This window comes from Anguilla rostrata, chromosome 3 (assembly GCF_018555375.3).
Source record: "Anguilla rostrata isolate EN2019 chromosome 3, ASM1855537v3, whole genome shotgun sequence".
Lineage (NCBI taxonomy): Eukaryota > Metazoa > Chordata > Actinopteri > Anguilliformes > Anguillidae > Anguilla > Anguilla rostrata.
The window spans coordinates 35,513,649-35,539,518 of record NC_057935.1 but is presented as its reverse complement, the minus strand read 5'-3'; the positions used below and the strand labels follow the sequence as shown (position 1 = coordinate 35,539,518).

General features: G+C 38.3%; 1 protein-coding gene across 4 annotated transcripts in view; it reads left to right on the top strand.

The window, feature by feature from the left end:
- Positions 1 to 4,673: 4,673 nt before the first annotated feature.
- Positions 4,674 to 25,870, top strand: part of ppp1r1c (protein phosphatase 1, regulatory (inhibitor) subunit 1C) — a 31,223-nt gene continuing 10,026 nt past the window's right edge. The window contains exons 1-5 of one of the 4 annotated variants that reach the window (XM_064327316.1): positions 4,674 to 5,110; positions 6,207 to 6,267; positions 14,496 to 14,530; positions 14,913 to 14,979; positions 19,448 to 19,660. In XM_064327316.1, coding sequence (XP_064183386.1) covers positions 5,030 to 5,110; positions 6,207 to 6,267; positions 14,496 to 14,530; positions 14,913 to 14,979; positions 19,448 to 19,660 — 457 coding nt within the window. In that variant the 5' untranslated portion in view covers positions 4,674 to 5,029. Of the gene's footprint in view, positions 5,111 to 6,206; positions 6,268 to 14,492; positions 14,531 to 14,912; positions 14,980 to 19,447; positions 19,661 to 25,870 lie in introns of all 4 variants that reach the window. The other 3 variants (XM_064327315.1, XM_064327314.1, XM_064327317.1) reach the window with 3 other exon arrangements.

Here is a 25,870-nt window from a genome sequence, read left to right as displayed (position 1 = left end):
GTTAACGCTGGTCATTAAAAACATTTTCATGTCGTCAACATATCCTACGAAACTACCACAACCAAAAATGTTTCTGTCCAACAGTACTTTGTGACATTTAGCATCCAACCAGGAAAGCCATTAATTTCAATTGTGCGTTCAAATCATTAACCCCTTCACGCAATGCCCCTAGTGGTCGGCATGCCTAGATTGCTCAATTCAGACATTCTGTGCTCCTGCAACCAAAGTATGAGTTGAAAACACAAAATCTGTGTTCTAGCTTTATTAGTAGATGATTCAGGACAACTATGCTGAAGACAGAGTTTCTAAGCACCACCACTGTCATGCTGGTCGTCCATTTAACAAGAACCCTCTCCCTGAAGTCTCATCTGTAACTACACCCCCCACACATGACACACTGGTGTCTGTCTGGGTATAAATTAAGACATTATTTTACCACTAAAAATCAGTATGCCTTCATAGGAACAAGATGAAGCCAATAATAGCCAAAGGTATACCAGTACAGCTGTGAGAAACGCTGCTCACTGAACACTGAAATAAATGAGAAATTAAAAAAAATATATACCTGACTTGATCGACAAGTAATCGATCCAATAGGTGACAGAATAAGCTTTCTAACGATTTATAATATGTCTAATTTTACTTTTGGAATAGCGTTTTATAGCGTAACCGAAAGTAGCTGCACAATTGCATTTGTGGCACTAGGCAATTGCATTTATGGCACTAGACAATTGCATTTGTGGCACTTTATTTCTTCCTAAATTATGAATATAAACTAGTCTAAGTTAGAATTGTGAATGGTACAAATAGCCTGCTTCATTTAAGCCATTTTCAAGTCACATCTGGAGTTATAAAGCTTTAAATAGAGTACCCCCTAAATGGGCAAGAATTTGGCATGTGCACAAAGGGGTTAAATACAGCTCAGAAAGACATATTTCATTTTCTGAAAATGCAGCCTATTATCAAGAAAAACATGGCCAGTGTACTGAACGTACTTCAAAATGGAGCAAATTGTTAATTTCGATGGGAACTATGTTTTGTATTTCAGTGTCACACTGGACTACTTTCCACATATTGAAAAAGAAATTGTTTTATGAAGTATCAGTACGTAGATAGTCCGAAAGCCAGGTTCTTTGTAATGGTGAATTATGCTGACCACAGCATAATGAGTTTGTTTCTTTCACTTGTTTTAATTCTTATTTGGGCAGCAATGGGGTTTAATGACTTTCATTATGTTGGTGCTGGCTAGACGGACAATAATTGTTCGTACCATAAATTAATTCAGAGTTGGACAGAAACCCTATCGGTTTTGGTATTTTCATAGGATATGTTGATGATACTGAAAAAAATGAAAATGACTGGTGTTCTTTAAGCATTCCCTGGATGTGTCTGGGGACATTTTGTGACAGCACTGCTGGTAAAAACGGACCATTGATGGTGTAGTGAAAACAAGAGTGTGGGAGCTAAACCCAGGGGCTGCAGAGGTGGGCATGCTGGCCAAGGATGAATGACCCAACTGTCTGATAAGCATTCTTTTTTCTCCCAAGTCACTCTGAATTGTACAGCTATGCAAATTGAGAAACGTCACATTTTGTTTCGAATATTACCAAATTTGGCTGCAAGCTGTGGTCTATATTTGTATTTATAGTGTCATTTTTTTTTATTTAGCAAAAATCACTTGGTCTAAGCTATTTAAGATGGTTGTGGAGCAATGGAATAGAGGCTTGTAAAGAAGCACTTGTATACAGATTCATGCAAAAAATATTTATTGTATCAGTTTATTCTGCTTTTACCAATTACATGCAACTAAAATAATTCCGCTCGCATTCAGATACAACACTGAGTTGTTGCTAATTTGATAGTGCTTTCAGTTGTAAGGCTGTGCACTATACTGTTGCTTTGCATAGGTTATGTTATGTAAAAATCAACTCATAAAGACTGAATATTTATCCAAGCTGTGGTATAAACAATACTAAGAGCTAGCTATACAGTGTGTAGTCTGTAAGATTTGCCACTGATTCCACGTACTACACGTGTGCACACAAACATACGTACACACACACACACACACACACACACAAACATCATTTTACTACTCATTTACTTCATTTAATAAAATTTGCAAATCAAATTAAGAGCAATCTGCTGCTGTTTTGTGTAGTGTTCAAGCCATAACATGGGCTGATGAATTGCAATTTTATGCATAGTATGTGGTTGTTTACTGTATGCGTTTATGATAATGATTATGTTAATTCTCAAGATTATGACAATAATGTTGATGATCATTTATATCAGCAATAATAGCAGCAATGGATATAGCAACAGTGACAATATAAATAGTAGCAGCAGTAGTTGAATTTGTTTTATGGGGCCTCACAATGGAATCCAGGCAGGCTCTAAGCCCAGCCCTGCCTAATTGCATGCATTTGTGAAGGAAGGATGAGTCTATGTGTGGTAATAAGGTGCCAGCTGTAAGGTATCAGTTGTCAGTCTCCCTTTCATTGTATGTCACTGCCATACCATCAAAATTTTAAACAAGCTTTTTAATTATGTTTTACGTACATTTTTTACAGCTCTATTGGGGGCAGAGCCTTTTGGAAGACATTTTGTAAAAATAGTCACAAAGGTTGGAGAATTCCATTGGATTGTATCTTTCGAATTTACCTGTCTGGCCCCTATTGAGCCCATACATTTAGGAATAGACAACATAATATGACCCTGCTAAAATGAGAAAAGTGTGAATGCTGACCTTGCCAATGTATGCTATTCAGGCAGCTTTGCATTAGCTTTTACAGAGAGGATACAAGTGGCAAATCTTAATGCAATCACAACAGTTCCCCCTGAAAGCTTGCTGTCTAAATGCACTTAGCTCTGGATGGTAAAAGCTGGTGGAAATGACTGCCCAGAAGACAACTCTATTGCACTCCCCCCTTATGTTACAGACTGTAATCACATTACACGCTTTCATAAAATGAAGGCAAGATATTCTCATCATTTGAAGCGCAGATTTTTTTTTCACAAAGAAACTGAAAAGACAGTGTTTTCAGTCAATGGAAACATTTTTTTTTTCCACAGTTATGAAGATTTCTGAGATATTTCAGTTAAAATAAATAGTAGATATACATATATGTGCTTTTAACAATGACCCACGGCCATGCTCAAAACAACTGCCACCAACAGTTATGACTATTCTTCTAAATAGGACAATTAAAATATGTGTTTATAGTGTGGCAATCGAAATATGTGTCATTCATTTTCCAAAATGTTTGTGCGAAAATAATGATCCAATGATCCACTATGTTGCTGATAACTAAAATTGTGTGTTATGGTGGCTCATCAATGGATTTATATAGCTTTGTATTAAATGAAACTTATGTGTAAAGTTGATTGTAAGTTCATATTAAAACAAAGATTTGTGGACTATTGTGAATTGGATTTCCTATGGTTATCATGATTTTTTTATGAAAAAATCTTTCAAAACATAGCTAGAGCACATTGGAGGTTTCAGATGAATTGGACAGCTGATGAATAGCTTAAAAAAGAATTTGTAAAAATCTCCAGAAGGTTTTGTACATTCAGTGTCCATAATCTGTAATATAGTTTTTATTTTTATTTTGAATGGTAGTAGCTTGGGGCCCAGGCTTTTATGCTAAATCTGAAAATGATTGGACCATCAGTGAATAAGACTGCTGACTGTGGCCTGTGGCCTCGCGGGGTGATATGTAGGATAATTGCTATAGCATCACCAAGGGAGGAGAAAAGCCTTATTTGTTCAGCACTGTTTCATTGCAAAAACTGCCTGCTTTCTGCTTGTGTGAATTACACATGAAGTGTGTCCCTCCAATGCATTAACTTCTTGGTTGTGGTTCTGCAGATGGCCTGCAGAGTGAAAAGCAGCATTGGCTGGCATCATGCACATCATATGAGAGCATGTGCCTGGTTGCGCACTCGTGAGTTTATGCAAGTTGCAGTGATGACATGAGTTTTGCAGTAGCAGTTCGGGGAGGAACAGTATAGTACTGTGATGTTCTGGGCACTGGAGGTGGTGTAGTTGTTTGTGACTGTAAGTCAGACCACTGGGGGGAGAGTGTGTGTCGGGCAGAAGCTGCCCCCAGGGAGCCTGGCTGGTGACAGGGAGGGCTCAGTTTGCCTGACCGGTGTGTCAGTTACAGCAGCCCTCCTCGCACATACACCAGTGAGAGCGAGGCTCTCATGTTGTCACCTCCTGATAATTATCTTAAGCTGTGTTCTGTTACAAACCTGTTAAGTAAGAATGTGTTCTGGGTGTGGATTTTTCAGGATGGGAATATTTTTATGCCCCTAAGTCATTATATTATTTCTAATTCTCTAATACGTCTTCTCATTGTGGATTACATCACAATGCCCAGAACTACAAATAAAATGTGTGCTCTGCCCAAGGTTGTGTGGATATCCTTCACTGAAGAAATTCATTATTCATTAATAATTGAGAATCTGTAAATGATGTGCTGCGGGGTGATTGACTATTTTATGAATTATGAAATACATTCTCCTTTCTCAAGGTGCATACACCTCTGAAAGGGAAATCTACAGAGGCCAGAGGAGGGTAAAAGAGAGCGAGCAAGAGGAAGGAAAAACAAGAGAGAGAGAGTGAAAGAAAAAAAATAAAAGCTTCCTGAACTTGGCTCATCAATAATTAACAGTACATCAGCAGGTCCCAAAGGGAGCTTATATTGCACTTTTCTGTGGGCTGCTATTATTACCCTGCGAGGAGATTGGCTTGTGGACAGTCCCAGGACAGCCAGCCCACCAGAGGCCTGGGAGCACCCCAGAGAGGAGCCCAGAAAGCCGGAGCGTGAGGGTGCGGGAAGAAGGCGACCGGGGACAAGCGTACGGCCAGGGCTCACGTCCTGTCATTGACTGGGGTTCTGGAAGGTGGGCGGTCAGTGGAGAAGCAGACAGAGGGCTCGTGAAGGAGGGGCCGGAGCAGAGGCTACTGCTGCTGTGAGCTGCCCTGCGTCAGCAGTCCCACACTCTCTCTGCACGCACCATGGAGCCCAACAGCCCCAAGAAGATCCAGTTCGCTATGCCCCTCTTCCACAGCCACCTGGACCCCCAGGCAGCAGAAAACGTAAGTGAAAGCGACTCTTAATTGCCCTTCATGGAACTGAGCGCTTTGTAGAGGAGTAGTGGAGCACCACTGTTGTTCTTTTGAGGAGTGGATAAACTGCTTCGCTTTTTGTGCAGCCACAGATGTACTTTCAAGCAATCTGAGCACACAATTGCCTTGTGGTGATGAGTGTTTTGCTAGGGTGCTGAAAAGAAGACTTCAGAATCTGTTTGGTGTGGTTAGGTTGTTTGAAGTCCCACTTATCCCAGTTGTAGACTTATCCTCAGATGTTAGAATAAAGAATCCAGAATAAAAGAGTCAGTATGAATTAATATCCTGAGGGAAACTATTTGCAATGTGATATGGGGGCACTTCAATAGCCTTTCCCCTTTCCACTTTCTGCCTCTAATTCATAATGCAAACATTAACTTGTGAGGCATGCTTTTAAAATTTCTGTATAGGTTTTGAAGTGTATGCCTGAGAATTATTTCAAAGGTCTTTCTTGATTAGCGTAGGTTGGAATAGGTGAATTCTCTATGTAGAAAACGTTGGGGTAAGGATTTTCCTCAAGCTCACCTTGTTAGTTAAAAACCAGGCAAATAGAAAACACTGGTCTTTTAGGCGCTGCTAGGGGAGCTGTAACTATACTTTATGAATACTAGAGAATCAATAAAGACGACGCTACAATGACGACGCTAAAGTACAACAACGATCAGCATCATTTTCCTTCAGGGGCGGCCATATTTTACAGACTCACCGTGTGTTTGAAATAGTCTGCTTGAAATGCTTTTAGATCTGTCACATGAATTACTGAATGACTGGGAGAATAATTTTGTAATTCAAAGGATTCAACAGAATGTAATTAATGCCATTGTTCTAAGTAGTCATCGATACTACCGGTTCGTCAGACTCGGATTAGTCATTTCAGAATAATTACAGGGAAAGATTCAACCTGAGCTTTAGTCTGCCGTTTAGAAATTGCAAACTGATTGCAGATAGTGGAGAGTGTTTTTTTATATCACATAGCCCTTGACAACTGAAGAAAACAGGTTTAGAGCTGATCAACAGTGAGCAGTTGCTATGGAGCAACATCTCGCCCTTCCTCTGTCATTCACAGATCCGTCGGAGAAGACCCACGCCAGCCACGCTGGTCATCTACAATGATTCACCTGGAGCAGGTAAAGAACAGCGAGGGAAATTCAGTGAGGGGCTCTGCATTATGAGTATCCCCGAGTGAGGAAGGGTGTTCATCGCTGCTTGAGTTACGGGGGATTAATCCCTAATCTAAACCGATGTCAGAGGCGTGAACTCTATCTGCATTCCAATGGTGATCTGCAATGGTGTCCCAAACAACCTCGCTTTTTAATCAAGGGTGTAGAACACCACTTCAGTTTCTAACATAAAATATTTTTGCTTTTGATCTTTCAAATTCAGAAGCATGAGAGACCTCTCTTATTTGTGAATTTAATTAATGGTCATTTATGCTGGATTTACACAAGAATGGGAAACATATTTTGTTTGGGTCTGGTTAAAGAGTGTTGACCATTTTGGATAAAGAATGTCATGGCAATTTTCTCCCCCACAATGACACTGCTGGAGAAAAAAACTGGATTCATTCAGAAGGGTTCAGAGTGCTAACAATCAATTATCTATGCTTGAACAAACTAACATCATATTAGAGATTTAATGTATGACAAATAGAGGAAATATAATTCAATTCTAGAGGTAACACGAGAAGCAGAGTGATGAGAAAAATACACGTTTTTCTAAAAATGGCTGTTTAATGAGAACATGTTTTCTTCCCATCACTGCAATAAAAAGAAATGTCTTCCTACCATCATTTAAGCAAGAATTACTTGATCTTTACTGTTACTAGTGGGTCTCCATTAGAATCAACACCACAGACAAAGAGCACAGAAGTGAAAAAGTAAAAGTGCAGGTCAATAAAAACCTCCAAGTTCATTGTATTTTAGATAAAAGCACTTGATTGGAATGTGAGATTTCGCAACCAAATTTTGAGCAAAGAATCGTCAGGATAGGATTTGGGCTTCTGAGGCTGGAGAAAAGGGCATATGGCATTGTCTAAATGATTGAATGTTCATATGCACTGCCCGCATCCCACAATCCATTCAATGAACAGTGAACAGATGTAAACAGAATATTGCCTTTAGAAAAAATAAAAAGGAGCTGGTCATTTTTACCAGATGGTTATCCCCCACTCATCCAGGCTACATCCTGTCTTACTGCTTTTGGAGTCTTGTCACCATGCAGGGCTGTGAGGAGCTAATTTAACTGAACTAAGTTCTGTATATGCAGATAGAAAGCTAGAACGAAACCTTGTACACAGGTGTGACTGCTGAGTCAGGGGCTTACTGGCAGTAGTTACTAAACTTCTGCTCTAACTAGCCTGAATTAGATTGAATCTAGTGAAGACAAAATGTGCTGCGGTGCTCACTTCGAAAGCTGACTCAGTTTTATCTGTGACTTCATTGATTTTCCTGGTCTCTGACCGTTCTTTTAGACCAGTTGTTTTATGCACTTAGAGCCTAGTCCTGGCTTGAGATATGTGCTTAACTTGAATTTCTGAAGTCAATATTGAAAGTATTTTCCCACTACACACATCCCGGTTTGGGTGACTTAAAGGCAACCCCACCTGTTAAGACACTTAGGCCTTAAAATGGTCAAAATGCCTTCAATTATATAAACGTCATAAAAACCGTATAAAAGATTTTAGTTATTTAAAATAAAATAAAACTCGACTCATAGGTCGCCATTGTTATTACCCTCACAGTGCAGTCTCGGTAGTGACGTCAAATGGTTGCACGGGTCTCCTGTCCATGGCTCTTGTCCATTGAGCGGCATTGAAAATGTCTTCTGTTCTGCCTTTTCGATTCGAGCCAGAGCGGGATACTACTCAGCAGGAAAGCACCAAGGACAGCCTCATCAAATAAATAAAAACGAACGATGAAGATCGGGGGCCAGAGGAGACGAGAGTAGTGTATAAGAGATGGTGTCTGTGGAGCAACTGCTCGCCTATGCTAACTAAGACGGAAAAGTTTCAGAGCTAGAGCTCCACTTTCTAGCAGCAGCTGTTTGAAGTCACTTGACCATACGGATCAAACTATCGCTTTTGGTGAAACTAAAACGTATACATGACCGTCATTCATTTAAACGGCGTAACGTAATAATTGATCCACACCCTTAAATCTTAAATTGGTGATAAAACCTCCTTTAAATGCATATTCATTAATGATAATACATGCGGATATGATACATTTAAAGGAGGTTTTACGATACATTTTCAATGCCGCTCAATGGACAAGAGCCATGGAAAAGAAACCCGTGCAACCATTTGACGTCACTACCCAGAGTTCACTGTGGCGGTAATAACAATGGTGACCCACAAGTCGATATTTATTTTATTTTATTTTAAATAACTAAAATCTTTTATATGGTTTTTATGACATGTCTATATAATTGAAGGCATTTAGACCATTTTAAGGCCTAAGTGTCTTAACAGGCGGGGTTCCCTTTAAGTGATAGGTGACAGGTGCACGCATGGGGAGTCTCACTGAAAAGAAGGTGTGTCCCTTTGAATTCTGAGTTCAAAAGCAATGATGGGATAAATGGAGCAAAGGAATACAATTTATCAGAATATGAAATTACAGCTCATGGCTTTAAAAAATGGCTTATTGGATTTTATTTTAATGATAGAAGTCACCAAATGTGTTGAGATTTAAATATTTATGCCATTTTAATTTCTATTCATATTATTCATTGAACCCAAACGTGTAAACTCCCATGACATTGGCGAAATAAATTTAATCAGTATTGCTCATAAAAAACCATTGCTGTCCACTAAAAACCCATTGAGCAGTAATTTCATACGCTGACTGAAATGTTTTGCCTGTTCATTCCACCTACATCTCAAACCAGGATTCACATAATTCAGAATTCAAAGGGGCACACATTCTTTTCAGTCAGACTCCAAATCTATCACATCCTCATGCCAGGATGTGCATGGGGGCAACACATTTCGATTGTGTGAAAATTGAAGTGCTCGTATCTCAATTCAGGATTAGGCCCCTGTAAGTCTCTGTTGATTAGAGCATCTGAAAATGCGTAAATGTGAATCTAAAAAAATTAAAATGACTGTGAGGAACTGCCGAAAGCAGGGACCTTAAGTTCAGATAAATCTCCAAAGTGTGAATGCCCAAGTCCATGAGGTGCTTTATGGGCAACTATAAGCATGACCTTTAAGTTCAGGCTAAATATAACTGGGAGCCAGTACAGTGACTTAAGAACAGGTGAAATGTGCTGGGGTTAGGATGTGGGTAGGTGCATGCTCTAGGTACTGCAATTTAAAAAAAGTTCAGTTTTACAGAAAACAGCATTTGGCATTACAAAGTTTTTGCCATCATTTCAGGATGCTTATCAGACAAAACTGGTCTCAGTTTTATAACTCTGTGTTAGTGAAATAAGATTTCTTGATCACTGAGTTAATGTGAGCAAAAAGGCAAAGCTCAGGATCAATTTTTTTGCAGTGCTTTACAGTTACAGAAAGTGACTGTTAAAATGGACATCTATGCTGACTCAATTGTGCCTTAAGTAACACTTCTGTCTTTTTCAAATTTATCTTTAAGCAGTTGCTACTTACTCTGATTGTGTGGGCAATTAGCAGAATATCCGTGTCTTACAAGCATGGGAGTGAAATCTAAGGTTGAAACTTGAAGGAAAGGACCATATCCGGTCAAAACCACATAGGCCTAGGCAGGCTTGCAGAATTCCATTCCTTATAGCGTCCACATCTGAAAATAATTTTAAAATGTTACAAATATGACCAAAACTATTCTGGGGCAATGCCTGTTTTGCCATAAGTATTTGAGGATGAGAACCAGCAATTCAGCCCATTTAAGCTCACCATTTACCTACAGTCCTTAATCCAGTGTCCAGGAAAAAACCTTTGCATTACTGGCAGAGGAGTGTGCGCTACGATATATGAGTTTATGGTCCTCTGGGAATGACTGCAGTACTCGGTTTCAGTTACACTTGTTGTAAATTCTGACACACTTTCTCCCCTTCCTGTGAAGCAGGAGAGAAGGTGTCAATCCTTTAGAACTGCCGTTCCTTTTAAGTGTCTGCAATGACAGTTAAATGGCCCCTATTCAGAACTGTATGTGTCAACATGTGTCAGAATTTAATCAGTACCTCTGTACCCAATTCCTGCTTACATTGTATGTAATGTACCTGGCCTGTCTGTTGCCTGTGGTGCCACATAAAGTCACGCTGTAAAACACCCCTCTGGCGAATTCTTCCCTTCATCTTATTATTCATTGCTGTCAAGGCAAACAAAAACCTTTTATGTAACATGGATTTGGATTATTCTTAACGTACCTTATTGAGAGCCGTATTTCAAAGAGTTTCTGACAGCTCTGATTGAGTTGGTTTAAGAGCAAAAGAACAGAATTTTTATGTACACAAGTGGAGTGTGATCCATGGTTTTAAAAAAAAGAGTGAGGCGATGTGTGATGTATCAACACATTGGCACTAAACTTTTAAATAAGCAGCTCAATTTAGGTGACTTTCACACCCTTTACCCTTTTTGTGCAGTTTTCCTTTTTGTGTGTTTCATTACATTACATTACATTTATTTGGCAGATGCTTTATCCAAAGTGATGTACATTAGGGTTTGAGAACTGGACTTATAATTCAGATCACTTGCCCACCTATAGTTCCTTTGCTTAGGTCCAAATCAGGGTTAAACTGTTACTTTGTTGCATTTTTTATTAGATTTATTCGGATTGGTTCCTACTGCCCAATTTCAAACAGACCACAATTTGTAGCTAAATTTGTTTGTCAGTTGTACAGAAAAGAGCCATTTCTGGCTCGAGTCCAGGGATAATCATGTAGAATCAGTCACATTTTGTGCTCTTATCACTAGTACTATTCCAAGGTGGCAAGTCCAGGGGTTAGAAAAAAAGTCCTGCCATATGGTTCTTCCAGCAATGAACTCAGCCAGCTGATTTCGCTAATTAATTCTACTTCCTGGCCCAATAATTTTGCTAGTCAGCAAATCCAGGTGATTGGATCAAAATAGTGGGGAGGACTTTTAATTTCTGACCCCTAGTTTTGCTCTGATATTTTTTCTTTGGTATATAAGATAGATAAGAACATTTGAGGAAGCTGTCAAGACTTCTTACAGCATATTGCTTTACACAATATTAAACAAGGAAATGCTGCTTCCAGAAAGAGAAGGGACACTCTGATTCATGCCTTCCTTGACTTGTTGACAGGGAATATGTTCCACAGAAAAGGAGTCGGTAACATCAGTCGGGATCTTAAGATGGAGTTCAGGCATACGTAGAGTTGCCATAACAACTGAAAACTGCTCAGTTGTCTTCAGCACAGTATGCGGACACCTTTTGTTCTTCTAGAAGATAAGAAAGGTTTCATTGAACTTCACCTTGTATAAAAATATTTTTCTGAAAAAGCCTGCTAGCTGTGTGATTTCAAATACTTAGTGTTTGCAGTTGGGCATTCACCAAACAACCAAATTATGGTCCACCTGAAAAGGTCCCTATCTTCGTCAAAATAACTGTTGCAAGAGTCAGATACATGTAACTGAATAGTTTTGTGATCTTTGAGTATTTGAGCTGTTTCAGTTTTTTTTTTCTTTTACTGGATGCTGACACTTCAGGTTGTACTGTATGGGTTGTCTTAACGGTTCAATTTACTCTATTAGCATTGAGAGGTTTTAGGCTTCACAAACCACAACATCCATGTGACGTCAATTACGTGTTCTTATTGATTGTCTGATTTGAACCGACCATTGTGTTCCTTTTGTACTGAGCAGCCTTTCGATTGTTTTATATGATTCAGTGATCGACAACCTCAGTACCACAACACTGCCCATTAAAACTAGTGAATGATGTTTCCCTCTGTGTATTTTTAGCTAAATTTTGGAGCTGTGTATACATTTATGAACAATAGTGCTCAAGGCAATAAAACACAAAGAAAAAATCACGGTTTGCATCATACTATTCTGTCCGTTTGGCTATGCCATTGTGCTGCTGTATTTTTGTGCATCATCGGATCATGTGGTGAGATTCCCGAAGCTGATCTCCTTTCTTTCTGCCCTCACCCGAGATCAGCTGTAGGTGGTTAGTGTGGGTTCTGCTTTGTTCAGAGCAGAGCTCAGATAACAGGCAGCTCTTTGTCACATTGGTATTTCTGTCCGATCAAAACCCGAGCTTTGAACTGTGGTTGGTCTGTCACAAATGCCAGTGTTGAAGGTTAAAAACTATGCATTTCTCATGTGTGCTATGAATGCTTTCTGTTATAATTCTCAAAATTATCTTGCCACTATCGTATGAAGTGGCTACTATTATTTTTACTGCAGAAAGAAAGAAATAAATATGTAAATGAATGTAAACATTTAATTCTGGCAGATTCAGAGGTACTGTGTGCACTTAACCATTATTACACTTAGCACGTAACAAATTCAAACATAGTCTTTAAGTTTGACTTTGTGTCTTGTTCTTTAATAGCTTAATTGAAAAAATAGAAGGCACATCATAACTATAAATAACCAGTAATTATGAAGCATTCATAGTTCACCTAATTTTTTTAAATAATACTTTAAAATGCACTGAGTATGTGGTTATTGTGGAGCTTATTCTGAATTATGACTTTTTTAAAATGTGTTTATAATGGTTTTGATATGAGTTCCATAGAAATGATTAACAATTGTTCTTCCATAGTGACACCACATCACAATTGGTCAAAACACTGTTGCCTCTTTTTTGACAGGTCAGGTGACATCATTCTGATGGAATGTACATGTTTCCAAATGCTAGTTTTGTGGAGGGACTGCAAATCAATCCCTGGAGTGGGCAGGGTTCATGGTTTAAGAATAACATTTAATTGATAATGCATTTTAGGAGAGTGCAAGAAATGTTGAATTTCAGCCTATTTCAGAGGAAAATGGCTATTATTGGTGGCATTCACAAGAAGGCGTAATGGTGTTCATGTCAGGTGAGACGTATATCACAGGTGCACAGTACACTGATACAGCTCTCAAAACAAACATAAGCACCTTTTTTTGGTCTGTTATTTTTGTAAATCAAGTGTACGCACAAGTGTGTGCTTGCTTGCATTCATGCCTGTTTGTTTTCTGCATGTATGGACACTGTGTCAGTCCATTTCAAAGTTGGACATAGATAGATATAAATAAATAACCAAAATGTATTTCTGTTTTCTGAATATGTACAAATTCCATTAAATTCTGAGTATCATGACTGTGTGCTTTCAAAGACAAAGAAGGGTTATTGCACAGGACTAGATTGCTGGCACCCATCACTAGGATATTTTATTGTGTGTTGGCGTGTGATTAGCCATATGCGAGAAGGTAAATTGCTGTTTTCAGCCTGTGGTGATGAGTTTCCAATCTGTGAAAGTAAAGGTGTGTCTGAGCTTGATAGTGAAAGTTATATTGATCATTAGAGCCACAAGACGTGCAACATTATTCAAAGCCAGCAGCCTCTATACAATTGATTGCTCATGACTTCAAGGCCCTATTTCCCAAAGTAGGATTACAGAGTTAGCTGGATAACTGCACTGAGTAAAACCATCCCAAATTTGGGCTGAAGTAAAAATAACTGTTCCAGGTTTTACTCAGTGCAGTTATCCAGCTAACACAGGAATTCTGCTTCATGAAATACTCCCCAGCTCTGTGTGAAACCACAAATTTGCACAACTTTTGAAAATAAGGAGCCATTACCATTTGTTTTATTCATTTTTTTAAAAAAAAGATTAACCATATTATTGAATTATTCTGAGCTCACAGCTTTTTAAGCTTAATAGCTGAAATTAGAGTGCAGTTCACTTGCTTTTAAAAAGTATATTCTTATTAATATTTTCAGCCATGAGTCATGTAGTAATTAATAGCTTACTGCAAACAGAGGCTCACTCAGTGAGGGCCACTCTTTGCTGTCACCTGTGGTTTGAATTTTTAGCCTCATCTTAAATATAAACAGCTCTTTTGTGAATATTTGTTTCATTTAAATAGAAATGCATACTGATTTGAGCAATAAGCTCTTATCTTTCTGCTTTATTTATTTATTTACTGTTGCTTATGATGGAGAGTGTAGAAGCTTGTTTTTGACAGTGGTGACAGTTGGAGCAAAATTTATAACTTGCCTACTGAGTGAGCAAACAGGCACAGCTAATTCCACAGGCACAGTTTCATCGGTTCATCAACTGTGTTATCTAATTAAAACAAAGCTCTATTGTCCAAATTAGCAGCGGGGTTCACAATTGAATTTGGAATTGATTAAAGAATTGCTTTAATGAATCTGATATAGTGAGTGACTATTCCCTTTAGAAATGTCTTTTTTTCCCCTAGAAGCAGATGACAAACGAACATCAGGAAGTCAGGGAGAGGTAAGCTGCACTCTGTAATTTCTATATGCAAATGGGAAATGATTCAGACAATGTTAGAGTCAACCAATTGATATTTTTGAGTTTGACATCCTTCCTCTAACCCAAGACTGTATGCTAGTTTAGCTGCATTTTGGTTTCTCGCTATGAAAGGCAGCTTTTATAGTGAGCAACCATCTATAATTTTTTTCCTTTTATAGAGAGCCTTTTCCATTTTCCAAGCAGGCAGTATTTTTTCCTTGATGCATTCTGATGGAGTCCGTCTCGATGTAATTAATATTGATTTCTTGGGGGTGGGGGTTATGGGGGGTGGCTAATAGCCCTGAAATAGCCCCAGTGAAACCTGACCCCTCTCACATGGGTATTTTCCACTCTGCCGTGCCAGGTACCAAACACAGATCTGTCCCCAGCTCAAAGGAAGCAGAGTGTGTACACCCCACCCACTATGAAAGGTACTCTCCCATCATGCATTGCACAGGATGCCTGTGTGTCCACTTCCTGTTTTTTAGTTCCCCAGTTTCATGATTGTGCCTTTTTTGTTTCTCATAGGTAGGCCTTCTTGTTTGTCTTAATTTGTTGGCCACATTTTTCACAAAGTGTATTGTCATAACACCTTGAAGTTATTCTTATGTTATATACCACCTTTCCAAAGCATTTTGAAGCAAATGCAATGCTTTATGAATGATGTCAATGCATGGCATTGTGTCATGTTCATTAATGTCAAATCATGCAATAGCAATGATTTAACAATGGCACGTGATTTAATCTGAACCCCTAAAATGTACACATGCTTTTAAATGGATTTAGGAATGTAAGTCTTTATGACCAAGTATAACCAACTGTTTTTTCACTTTGTGTATAACACAGAAGTTGCAGTTTACAGCATACACAATCTCATTGTGCAATATGAATTTATTATATTGCATCTATTCCCATATGTGTCAACTGTGTTGCCAATGGTGCATTTTACAGGCATTTTGTGGATGCACTCTTACCCTTAGAAGAGGCCGTTGCATATTGGTACTAAGTGAACAGCTCCATTCCTTGTTAAAGCATTTATTTTCTGCGGAGAACAATGCCCTCATTCACAGAGCAAGAGTGGATCTGTGCCATAATGCCTGAAGTCTTTCATCCACATGTGGCCTCACACTATATGTGACCATTGTAGCATTTTGTCATTCTGGTATTAACTGAGACATTCTCCTTACTACATGCACTTTATATATTCCTAATTTCAGACACTGGTTTGTACTCTCCAAAATCAATATTTTCAGAGAATGTGCAGCTGTCAGGTTGTATATTGTAGTTTCATCATTTTAATCTTAGTTTTTCATCGTAGGCTGTTTAAGTCTACCTTACACTGCTGTATCATGAAAATGCATACATCAAACACACTCCTACAGATATACATTTGAACAGTATAATCACAACACACACACACACACACACACACACACAGTTTCTTACACATGCACACACACTGTTTTTTTTTTTTTAACACTGTACATTGTACTGATGTATACTCCTGCCTTCTAAGGTGGTCTTCATTGGTGCTCCTGTATACTAGGTCATGTCAGATGTCCCCAGTGCCATATTCAGAGCATACATCTAATGCAGCTTTATTCTTTTCCTCAGAAATCATTTGAATAGTGTAATAAATTCCCTGGCCATGTTAGTGAAGAAAATATCAGCAATTGGATGCTATCACATTTTTGTAAAATCCTGATAAAAAGAATACTGGTAAACAACACTCACATTTTCTTTTTGTAATGTTTCTAAAGTCATTGATGACTCTCAGAAAGGTTATGAGTTATTGCTAGAAAAGAAATGCTACACTGCATTTGAAAATGCAATGTTGTTTCTAAAAAATAAGACTAAAAGACTGAGAAGTGAAGTGTAAGAACAGTAATTATATCAGAATACTTTATAATGTAAAATTAACATGTGCTACTTGAACTACCTGAGCAGAATTCTTTATTCTATATACATATATGTATGTGTATATATATATATACACATACACAGTATCTGTCAAATGTCAGCCTTATCTTCTGAGTTTGTCATTGAAATATGAAGTAGTATATATCATACTCATTCAATAATGTAATCAGGAAGTCTGGAAGCATGAGATGGATGAAGAACATTAGTGTAATGACGTCATCTGAAGCCAACATTTTGAGTCTTGCACAGACATGTATGCTTCTGCAGCTTGTCCCTAGTGACAGCAGGAGACTGCACACGGGGAGTGGTTTTAGGAGAGCTGAGGGAGGGGATCATGAAGGCCGCATCACTGACTCATGCAGGGAGGGCTTCCGGGAACAGATTCTATCCAGGCCCTCTCCCTTATCTATGGAGAGATAGCTGCATGTGCTGCTGAAGTGGCTGCAGCCATTCCCTTGTCCTAACGGCAGGTCAGCTCCTGGCCCTTTGCACCAGCTTCTGTGAGTTGGACCCTGACGATGTACAACCCCAATTCCAAAAAAGTTGGGACAATATGGAAAATGCTAATAAAACCAAAAGGAGTGATAATGAAAATTCTATTCTCCCTGTACTATATTGAAAACACTACAACAGAACATTATTTGATGTTTTACTTTGTGAATTTAATTGTTTTTTGAAAATATACACTCATTTCAAATATGATGACTGCAAAAAGTTGGGACAGTCAAGTGTTTACGGCTGTGTAACATCACCATTTCTTCTAATAACACTTATTAAGCGTTTGGGTACTGAATACACAAATTGGTTAAGATTAGCAAGTGGAATTTTTCCCCATTCTTCCATTATGCAGGTCTTCAGCTGCACAATTGTATGGGGCCTTCATTACCGTACTTCATAATGCGGCACACATTCTCAATCGGAGACAGGTCAGGCCTGCTGGCAGGCCAATCTAGCACCCGTACTCTCTGCTTACACAGCTATGCACTTGTAATCCGGGCAGAATGTGGTTTGGCGTTGTCCTGCTGGAAAATGCAGGGACGTCCTGGGAGAGATGGCGTCTGGATGGCAGCATATGTTGCTCCAAAATTTGTACATATATTTCTGCGTTAATTATGCCCTCACAGATGTACAAGTTATCCATGCCATGGGCACTGACACACCCCCATACCAAAACAGACCCTGACTTTTGGACCTGGCACTGATAACAGCTTGGATGGTCCTTTTCCTCTTTGGCCTGGAGGACACGACGGCTGTTTTGTCCAAAAACTATTTGAAATGTTGACTCGTTGGACCACAAAACACGCTTCCACTGTGCCACTGTCCATCTCAGATGAGATCGAGCCCAGAGAAGTCAGCGGCGCTTCTGGACAGTGTTGATATATGGCTTTTGCTTTGCATAATAAAGCCTTAAATTGCATCTGTAGATGTAGCCGCGAATGGTGTTGACTGATAAAGGTTTGCCGAAGTATTCCCGAGCCCATGTCATGATATCCATTACGAACGCATGACGACTTTTAAGACAGTGATGACTGAGGGATCAGGGATCACGCATATTTAGAAGTGGTTTTTGGCCTTGCCCTTTACGCACTGAGATTTGACCGGATTCCTTGAATCTTTTAATTATATTATGCACTGTAGAGGGTGAAATCCTACCGATTTGTCTTTGGGGAACATTCTTTTCTCAAAGTGCTGGATTATTCGCCGACGCATCTGTTGGCAAATTGGCGGGCCTCGACCCATTCTTGCTCATAAAGGACTACGCCATTCTTGGAGGCTCCTTATATACTATAACACGATTGTCTCACCTGTTTAACATCACCTGTATCACATCACCGTGATATTTCAACTTGTGTTGCAGGCATAAATTTAATAATAAACGTATATCTTCAAAAACAATTAAGTTAATTAGGTAAAACATGAAATACCATGTCTTTATACTGTTTTTGTTTGAATACAAGTAAAAGTAAATTCACAAATTACTGCTTTCTGTGTTTATTTGCATTTAATTTAACTTTTTTGGAATTGGGGTTGTACGATTATAGATCTAGTCCAAATCCAGTGTGATGCTCTTCAAGCCAAATTTCTGGTCAGGTGGTCTTCAGACCAGGTTTGATCAACTAAATGCAACAGTAGACTTGCAGTTCAGTGAATAAACCCTGAGCCAATGAAATGTGACACATGGCTGGGGGGTGGAGGGATCAAGGCATATAAGGAACTAATAAGGCAGTCACTTAGAAGAGTTAATGGCTGACTATTTTGCAACTGGATGATGTTGATAATTGTGATGAGATGATGATGATGATGATGATGATGCATAGCAGTCAACAGAGCATAGGGCAGTAGGTTGGTGCATACACTGCAGTACATACCTGTCCTGAACAACTGGTGGGTGTGTTCTTGCATTATTTATCTATTCTCTTCTCTATTGTATGTTTATTCTTTTCCTCTGAACTCATTTAAATAGTGTAATTTATATCCTGGCCAGGTTAGTGAAGAGAATATAAGCAATTGGATGATAAACAGTACTCATATTGGTAAACACTACGCATGTTTTCTTTTTGAAATGTTACTGAAGTCATTGATGACACTCAGAAAGGTTATGAGTTATCGTCAGAAAAGAAATGCTACACTACCTTTGAAAATGCAGTTTCTAGTTTCTAAAGGATAACACTGTGAAGTGTAAGAGGAGTAATTATATCAGAATACTTTATAATGTAAAATGAATGTGTGGTACTTGAACTACCTTAGCATCATTCTGAACTGTGCCAGAAAATTAACAGATCATACTATTCCGCAATATGCATTGAAACATGGCAATTGAATCAAACGAGTACCTGTCAGTGCCCAACCTTTGCCGCTCAAAGCAAGCAATAGGGAGACATTTGTACAGAAGGGAGTGGAGCAAAGCATTCCTCAGGGCCCCATGTCATGGCAGCACTTGTCCATGGGTGGTGCTGTTGTCTCCCATTCTGAGTGCAGAACTGCAGCTGGTGGTGGAGCAGCACCTTCAGAAGCAGGAGAACCTGGATGTTGGGCTATGTGAAAGCCTCGACCCACTCAGCCCAATCACAGCCCAGCACTACGGCAACGCTGCCCAGTGGGCCAATCACAACTGCCCTGAGCCCAACGGCAATGAGGCTCATGTAAATCTGCTTCTCGGTACTGAGGAGCACCCAGACAGCTGTACTGGGGGTAAGTTCTGAGCGGTGTGGGCATGCTCAACTCACCCTCTTTATAAGATGGCCCCTAGATTCCATAGTTCTCCGGGTTCTTCAAGTAAAGATATTTGCTGTCTTGACCAGGGCTTGTTGGTCTTGGACCCTTAAATTGGCTTTTCACCAAAGACAGGTGCACCAATGACCCCTTCACCTACTTTACAGTGATATAGGTGGAGTCTCCAAGTGTATAGTAGATTTAGCCATAGTCTTTAGCCTTTAGTCATATTTTTGAATATGGACAACATTTCGATCTACACTACATCTCATCAAGGTCCTATGTGCGAAATGGACACCATTTTGAACCACGTTGGATTGCTATAATAAAATTTATTGATGGAGGTCAATGACAATCTAATTTATTATTTGGCTTCTTAAAATTAAAAAAATAATTATCATATTGGATGTTTCTTCACTGTATTTCTTTTATTAATTCAGTTGTATTGAACGTATATTTTGAAATAAAGCCCTTTACCACTGATATCTGTGGCACCAAGATATCAGTGGTAAAGGCCCAGAAACATGAATTTAGTTCGTTTTGAATGCATTACAGGAGGCCGTGTCCGAATCAGCACCCTTGCCTAATATTGACTATAGATACATGTTACAAACACTGGATGAGAAAGTTATTAAGTATGCAAATTTTCTCTAAATGTAGTGTCCTTAAATCCCAGGATGATATATTTATTTCTGAGTTTTCTTTTTTTGCTGAGTATATTCAGGAGCATACTTTTCAAGATGTAACAAGCAGAAACCAAGATTCATTAATATGATGTGGAGCGTTGCTTTAAAAACAAGTTGCAGCTTCGCTGACATTTTCCTTCAACAACAACGACATGTGAGCATGGTGCAAGATCGTAAAGTCTTACGACACTTCAGTATGGTCGGAAAATAGTATGAAGGATATTTTTTGCATACTGCCCTTTGCGTACTAAAAATATGCACGAAACAATCTTCAGCATGCTTAGATAATTTGAGAACGTTAGGAGACTGATTTGGACACCACCCTAGTTTGTAGTTCAAGCAAGCTAGAAAGAGGTCCAGCTGCACCTCTCCAAAATTATTTGAATGCATGCAATCTGACAAATAATAACCAAACCAAATTACCGAATCATGAATTGGCTTGGTGTCGTGTCTGACTCTGTGGAACTGATAGGCCAAGTGCTGATTGTTTGGATTCCACCTGCATGTGTGGAACATCTTGTCTACTCAGCTAGTTGTGAAGCCTTTTTCTGGACATGTACTGGAGCAAATATATTCTATGATTGACTTTATACTAATGGTTTTGTAAACTAAGGTTGCCTAACATGCATCATCTCTCTCTCTCTCTCTCTCTCTCTCTCTCTCTCTCACACACACTCTCTCTTGCTCTCTTTCTGAACATTTTGATAATTTTCCATTATTATTATTATTTGTTTTTTTTATTATTTTTATTGTTTTTCTTCATTTTCCTTATTATTATTATTATTATTATTATTAATATTAATACAGGAGAGCAGTCAGAGAGTCCGCAGGAAGCCCTACCGAGTCCTTCGTCTGTCTCTCGATAGTCTTGCATATCCAGGCCAGTCTGTTGTTGCTGACATCCACTCCCTGACCAAACTCCTCACTGCAGTCACATCTATTGGACCAGTTCTTCAACATTCACATTTCTGCTGTACATCTGGTTTCCAGTTACTCAAATCAGACTTCTATCATTTTTGTTTTAATGAAATAAGATATAACAATCACATTTTCTTTAGCACGGCTCGATGACATACTTAATTTCATTCTTGAATATAGTTTTCCAGATCTAAAATACAATTTTTTTCTGTGGTATATCAAAGAGTAGCCTTGCGGTGCATTTTGTCTGTATATGGAATGTTGTTCTTCTGTGAAACTAAATGTAATAAAACTGAAAACATTATTTTAAAAATACGTATCTATATACTGACATTGATTGCTAGATTATAGGAACGAACCTTTATTTAATTACCTGCTCCATTTTCCCTGAGTGGTTTTCACTAAAGACTGCAGGTTGAAAAATGAATGTGGCAAGTAATACGTGATTACAGTGGCATAAAAGCATTTGTTTAAGAAGCTGAGCACCCAGATGTTTCATTCTAAAAGGTCAAACTACCCTCATTGTTGTCCTCCTAACAAAATTCACATACAACACATGTATACACCATCCCTATACTGAAGAATGGAAAGAAAGAAAAGCAAAAATAAGCACAGAAGCTCAGTTGCTGCTTTGGAGTTGAGCTCTTCCAAATTTACTTTAATATGATGCCATGGTTGTTTTCTTACAACCACATTGACATGCCCTCGCATGGTGCTTTCAAGGAGATACTCTATACATTTAAAGATATAATATGAACTGAAAGCATCCTCTACATATGCAGTCATCCAGGACGAAAGATAGAGTTCCTGGCTACTTGTGTTTCACAGGGCTTGTGTGCTAATCTGTACACTCCTGAATTGATGGAGGATATTAATACGATTAATTGAACATTCCTAATTTTGGAATAAATTATAAGTAAGGTATAGATTTTCATATGAATGAGAGTGCTTGGACCGTATTAATGCCCTCTGAACAAGATGCATTTAAAAAGTTTTATTTCAGTCAAAATAAAATGTTTATATTAGGAGTAGTAATATGGTGCAAGTGCTGTACGTAATTAACAGTGATGTGTGTGTGTGTGCGTGGGTGTATGTTTGTGCATGTCTAAACCTTTCTAAGGTTTTTATTGTAAATCGGACATGTAATGTATCTATAGTCCTATTGGCATTGACTAAAATAATTACTAATGATTCTGTTGAACTGAAAAGCAGTTGCTGAATCAGTGCAGGAGGAAATTATTCCTCTTAGCTGATTTATTCCTGGCTGCCGTGTTTTTGAAACACCTTTCCCTTCACAGTTTGAAGTCCATTCTGCAATGTGTGAGGGGAAAAATGGCTGTCAATCAGACCTATCACTCATGAGAAGATTGTATGCATATATGCATGCTCTAAGCTTAAAGGTTCATGGTTCAATTAGCTCTAGTTTATAAATGTATTAAGATAGCAACAGCATTGACATTTTGTCTTGTTCAGAATGGTGGGTATCACTATTCTGACAAGATTTCAAGCCAACAGGATGTGTCTGGAATTAATTACAATAATTTGAATGAGCACATCCATATAGGTCAGTTTGACTGGTATGCCATTTAGTCATCTTTTGACAAAATATCAGACCTGCAAACATTCTTATATTGGTAGATATTCATAGAAATATTATGCATATGTAATGGCCTAACAGCCCTATTGAGTGTTCCAATGCTATCGTGGTGGAGTCTTGATGTGGCTTGCAATGTGAATAACAAGTTATGTTGTGACAACTCACTCCACTTTATTATAATAATTTTTGGTGAAAATCAATGGCAAATGAAAATTCTGCTTACTGCCAATGAATAGAGCTGTGATTTTTTATTTTTTATTTTTTTGGAATGCAATTTAGTTGCATGTCAATACGTCAAACAGTCATTTAACTATTTAGCAAAATATTTGAATATACTGTATGTTGAAAAATCCAATATGATGGACTTTATGAGTCCTTGAGGCAAATTTGCTCCTTCTGAGGAGATGCATTTATGTATCAAATTTAAATGAGTAATTAAAAACTAGAGGAAACTGACAGGGCATCTTCACAGCAGTGGTGCATGATCCCTTTAAATGAAATTGAAAAAGGGTGTCATCACAGGCAGCCTGCGGAGGCTTCTCAAATGCCTCAGGCTCCCTTGCAGCTAATTTCCAATTAACTACAGAATCCAGATAACATCAACATCTGTGACATAGAAAAGACCTGCGTCAAATACATATCTGAAATGCTTAAACACTTCATAGACCATGGGCTTGTATCACAACGCAGTACTACTGAGTTCATTGGCTAACTAACTGTATTAAAATAACTGCACTGAATAAAATCCAGAGCCTTCCCAAATCTGCAACATGGACTGAAGTACAAAGAGCTGGACCATGACCAAATCAGCAGACCTGCGTACTAATAAATATTCTAGTTGAGTATACTTTTTTTAAAAAGCTGTTAAGTACACAAAATTTCTGAAAAATACCTGGATGAAATAGTTATTTCTGTGTTTTCGCTAAGTATGGCTGTGTCCGAGTCAGCTTTATAAATATTGTGTCTTCAATATACAGTGTATGCACTGTCTACTAAGCATACCACATACTGTTCAGTGTTATGTTTTAGTATGTGATGGGCAGTATGCAAAAAATGTCCTCCACACTGTTTTCCTACTGTACTGTGGAAGTGTTGTAAGATGTTCCACACTTGCTCAGGTGTCATTATTGTCATTGAAGGAAAACGTCAGTGAAGCTGTGCCTCATTTTTAAAGTGAAGCTGCGCGTCATATTTATGGGCCCAAAATGTTTGTTTGCTTCCTGAAACATACGCTCCGAAATATGCTCTACAAAGCTCCGGAAATAAGTATATCATCCTAGGATTTTAAGTACACTATATATTTAGGAAAAGTTTTGTCTACTTTACAACTTTCTCATCCAGTGTACTGAACAAATGTACTCCATAGTAGGCAGGTGCGCTGATTTGGACACCACCAATATTCAGGAGCATAAATGAACACTTTGGTTCCTTATATGTGACAAACAGCTTGACTTTGTATTTCATCAGTAAACAAACACAGATGGCAGCAAGAAATTTGAATTTGAAATGCAGTTAAACTGACATCACACTGTATACAGAATAGCTTCGGCTAATTGTCACCCCTAACTGAATTGGAGTGTAAAGTACACAGGTGTGGGATGATTTATGACATTCCTATGACTATTCTTAGTGGACAATACATACTTTGAGGACACAGTAGTTAGGAGTCTGATTTAGACACTGCCCTGTTCAGGGTTTTTCTCAGAGGTGGAACATCCAGGTTCAGAAAGTTAGAAGTTCTCCCCTAGAATTTTATTCCAATCACCTGTATTTGCTAATTAGCACAATTCTCCTGCCCGGAGGTAGAACTAATCAGTGTAATCAGCTGGCTGAGTTTATGGGTGGAAGAAACTCATGGCAGAACTTTTACTTTCTGGCCCTTGGACTTTTCACCTCTGGTTTTACTCAGTGCAGTTATCAATCTAACTCACTAATCCTGTTTCGTGTTACAAGCCCCAGAAAATTTTCAAAAGATCCCCAAAATCCCTAAAAGTATACAAAACAGACTGAAAAATGTTGTCCTGAATAGAGGTGTATTTAGGTGTCTCTTGTCTACAATGCACATCATTTATTTCTCTCAAAATGGTTTAAGCATTTTAAATAAGAATTTGACCCAGGCATGACTGTGACCTATTATCTTGTGTACTGTATGTGATCTTCTTTGTATATACCTGAAAGAGTTGTTTCCTGTTTATATATGTATAATTAAGATTTTTGAATACAGTTTTGCATTAGAGGGGGTGTGGTATTTGTAATATAGCAGAGTTGGTTGTCATAATTCGAATGATATTGGAAATTTGATTAAAGGAAGTTTGGTAACACATTAAAGTGTGCCTGGAATGGCTTTAAAAATATATATATATTTGGTTGTTCTTGGCATACATACATGTTGTGTGTCATTGTTTGGTGAGTTTTACAAATGTATTCATCTTTTTAAATATAAGCAACTTGTGTAGGTGAGACAATGATACCATCTGTTTATTATTGTGTTGCTAGGCAAGAAGGAAGCATGAATAGCACTCAAAACCGTCAGCCAATGAACAAACGAGATGAATGCCTATCATTACATTCACTAAGCAGGGTATACAGTGACATATTTTCACTGATATATTTATTTATAGGCAGCCACTTATTATTGAACAGATGGTATCCTCATCTTACCTGAAAAGGTGGTTACCTGCTTTTTTGGATAGTTTATGCTTCAGTGCTATTTATGGAGCTATCAGTGTCATGTCTTCTTCATTTTTAGTCTTTATATTTACAATACAAACTAATCTACAATTGGATATGCAGTATATGGTGAATAACAATTAGGCTATGAATTGATTGTTTTATGATAACTTTTCAATGATATTGAACAGCATGCAATTAAAATTCTTGCAGGACAAATTATGGCAAATTAGAAACCATGTGAATATATGAAAAATATGATTAGTTCCCTGTGTGGTGTCCAATGTTTCCTGCAAAAATGGCATGAATTTCAACAGT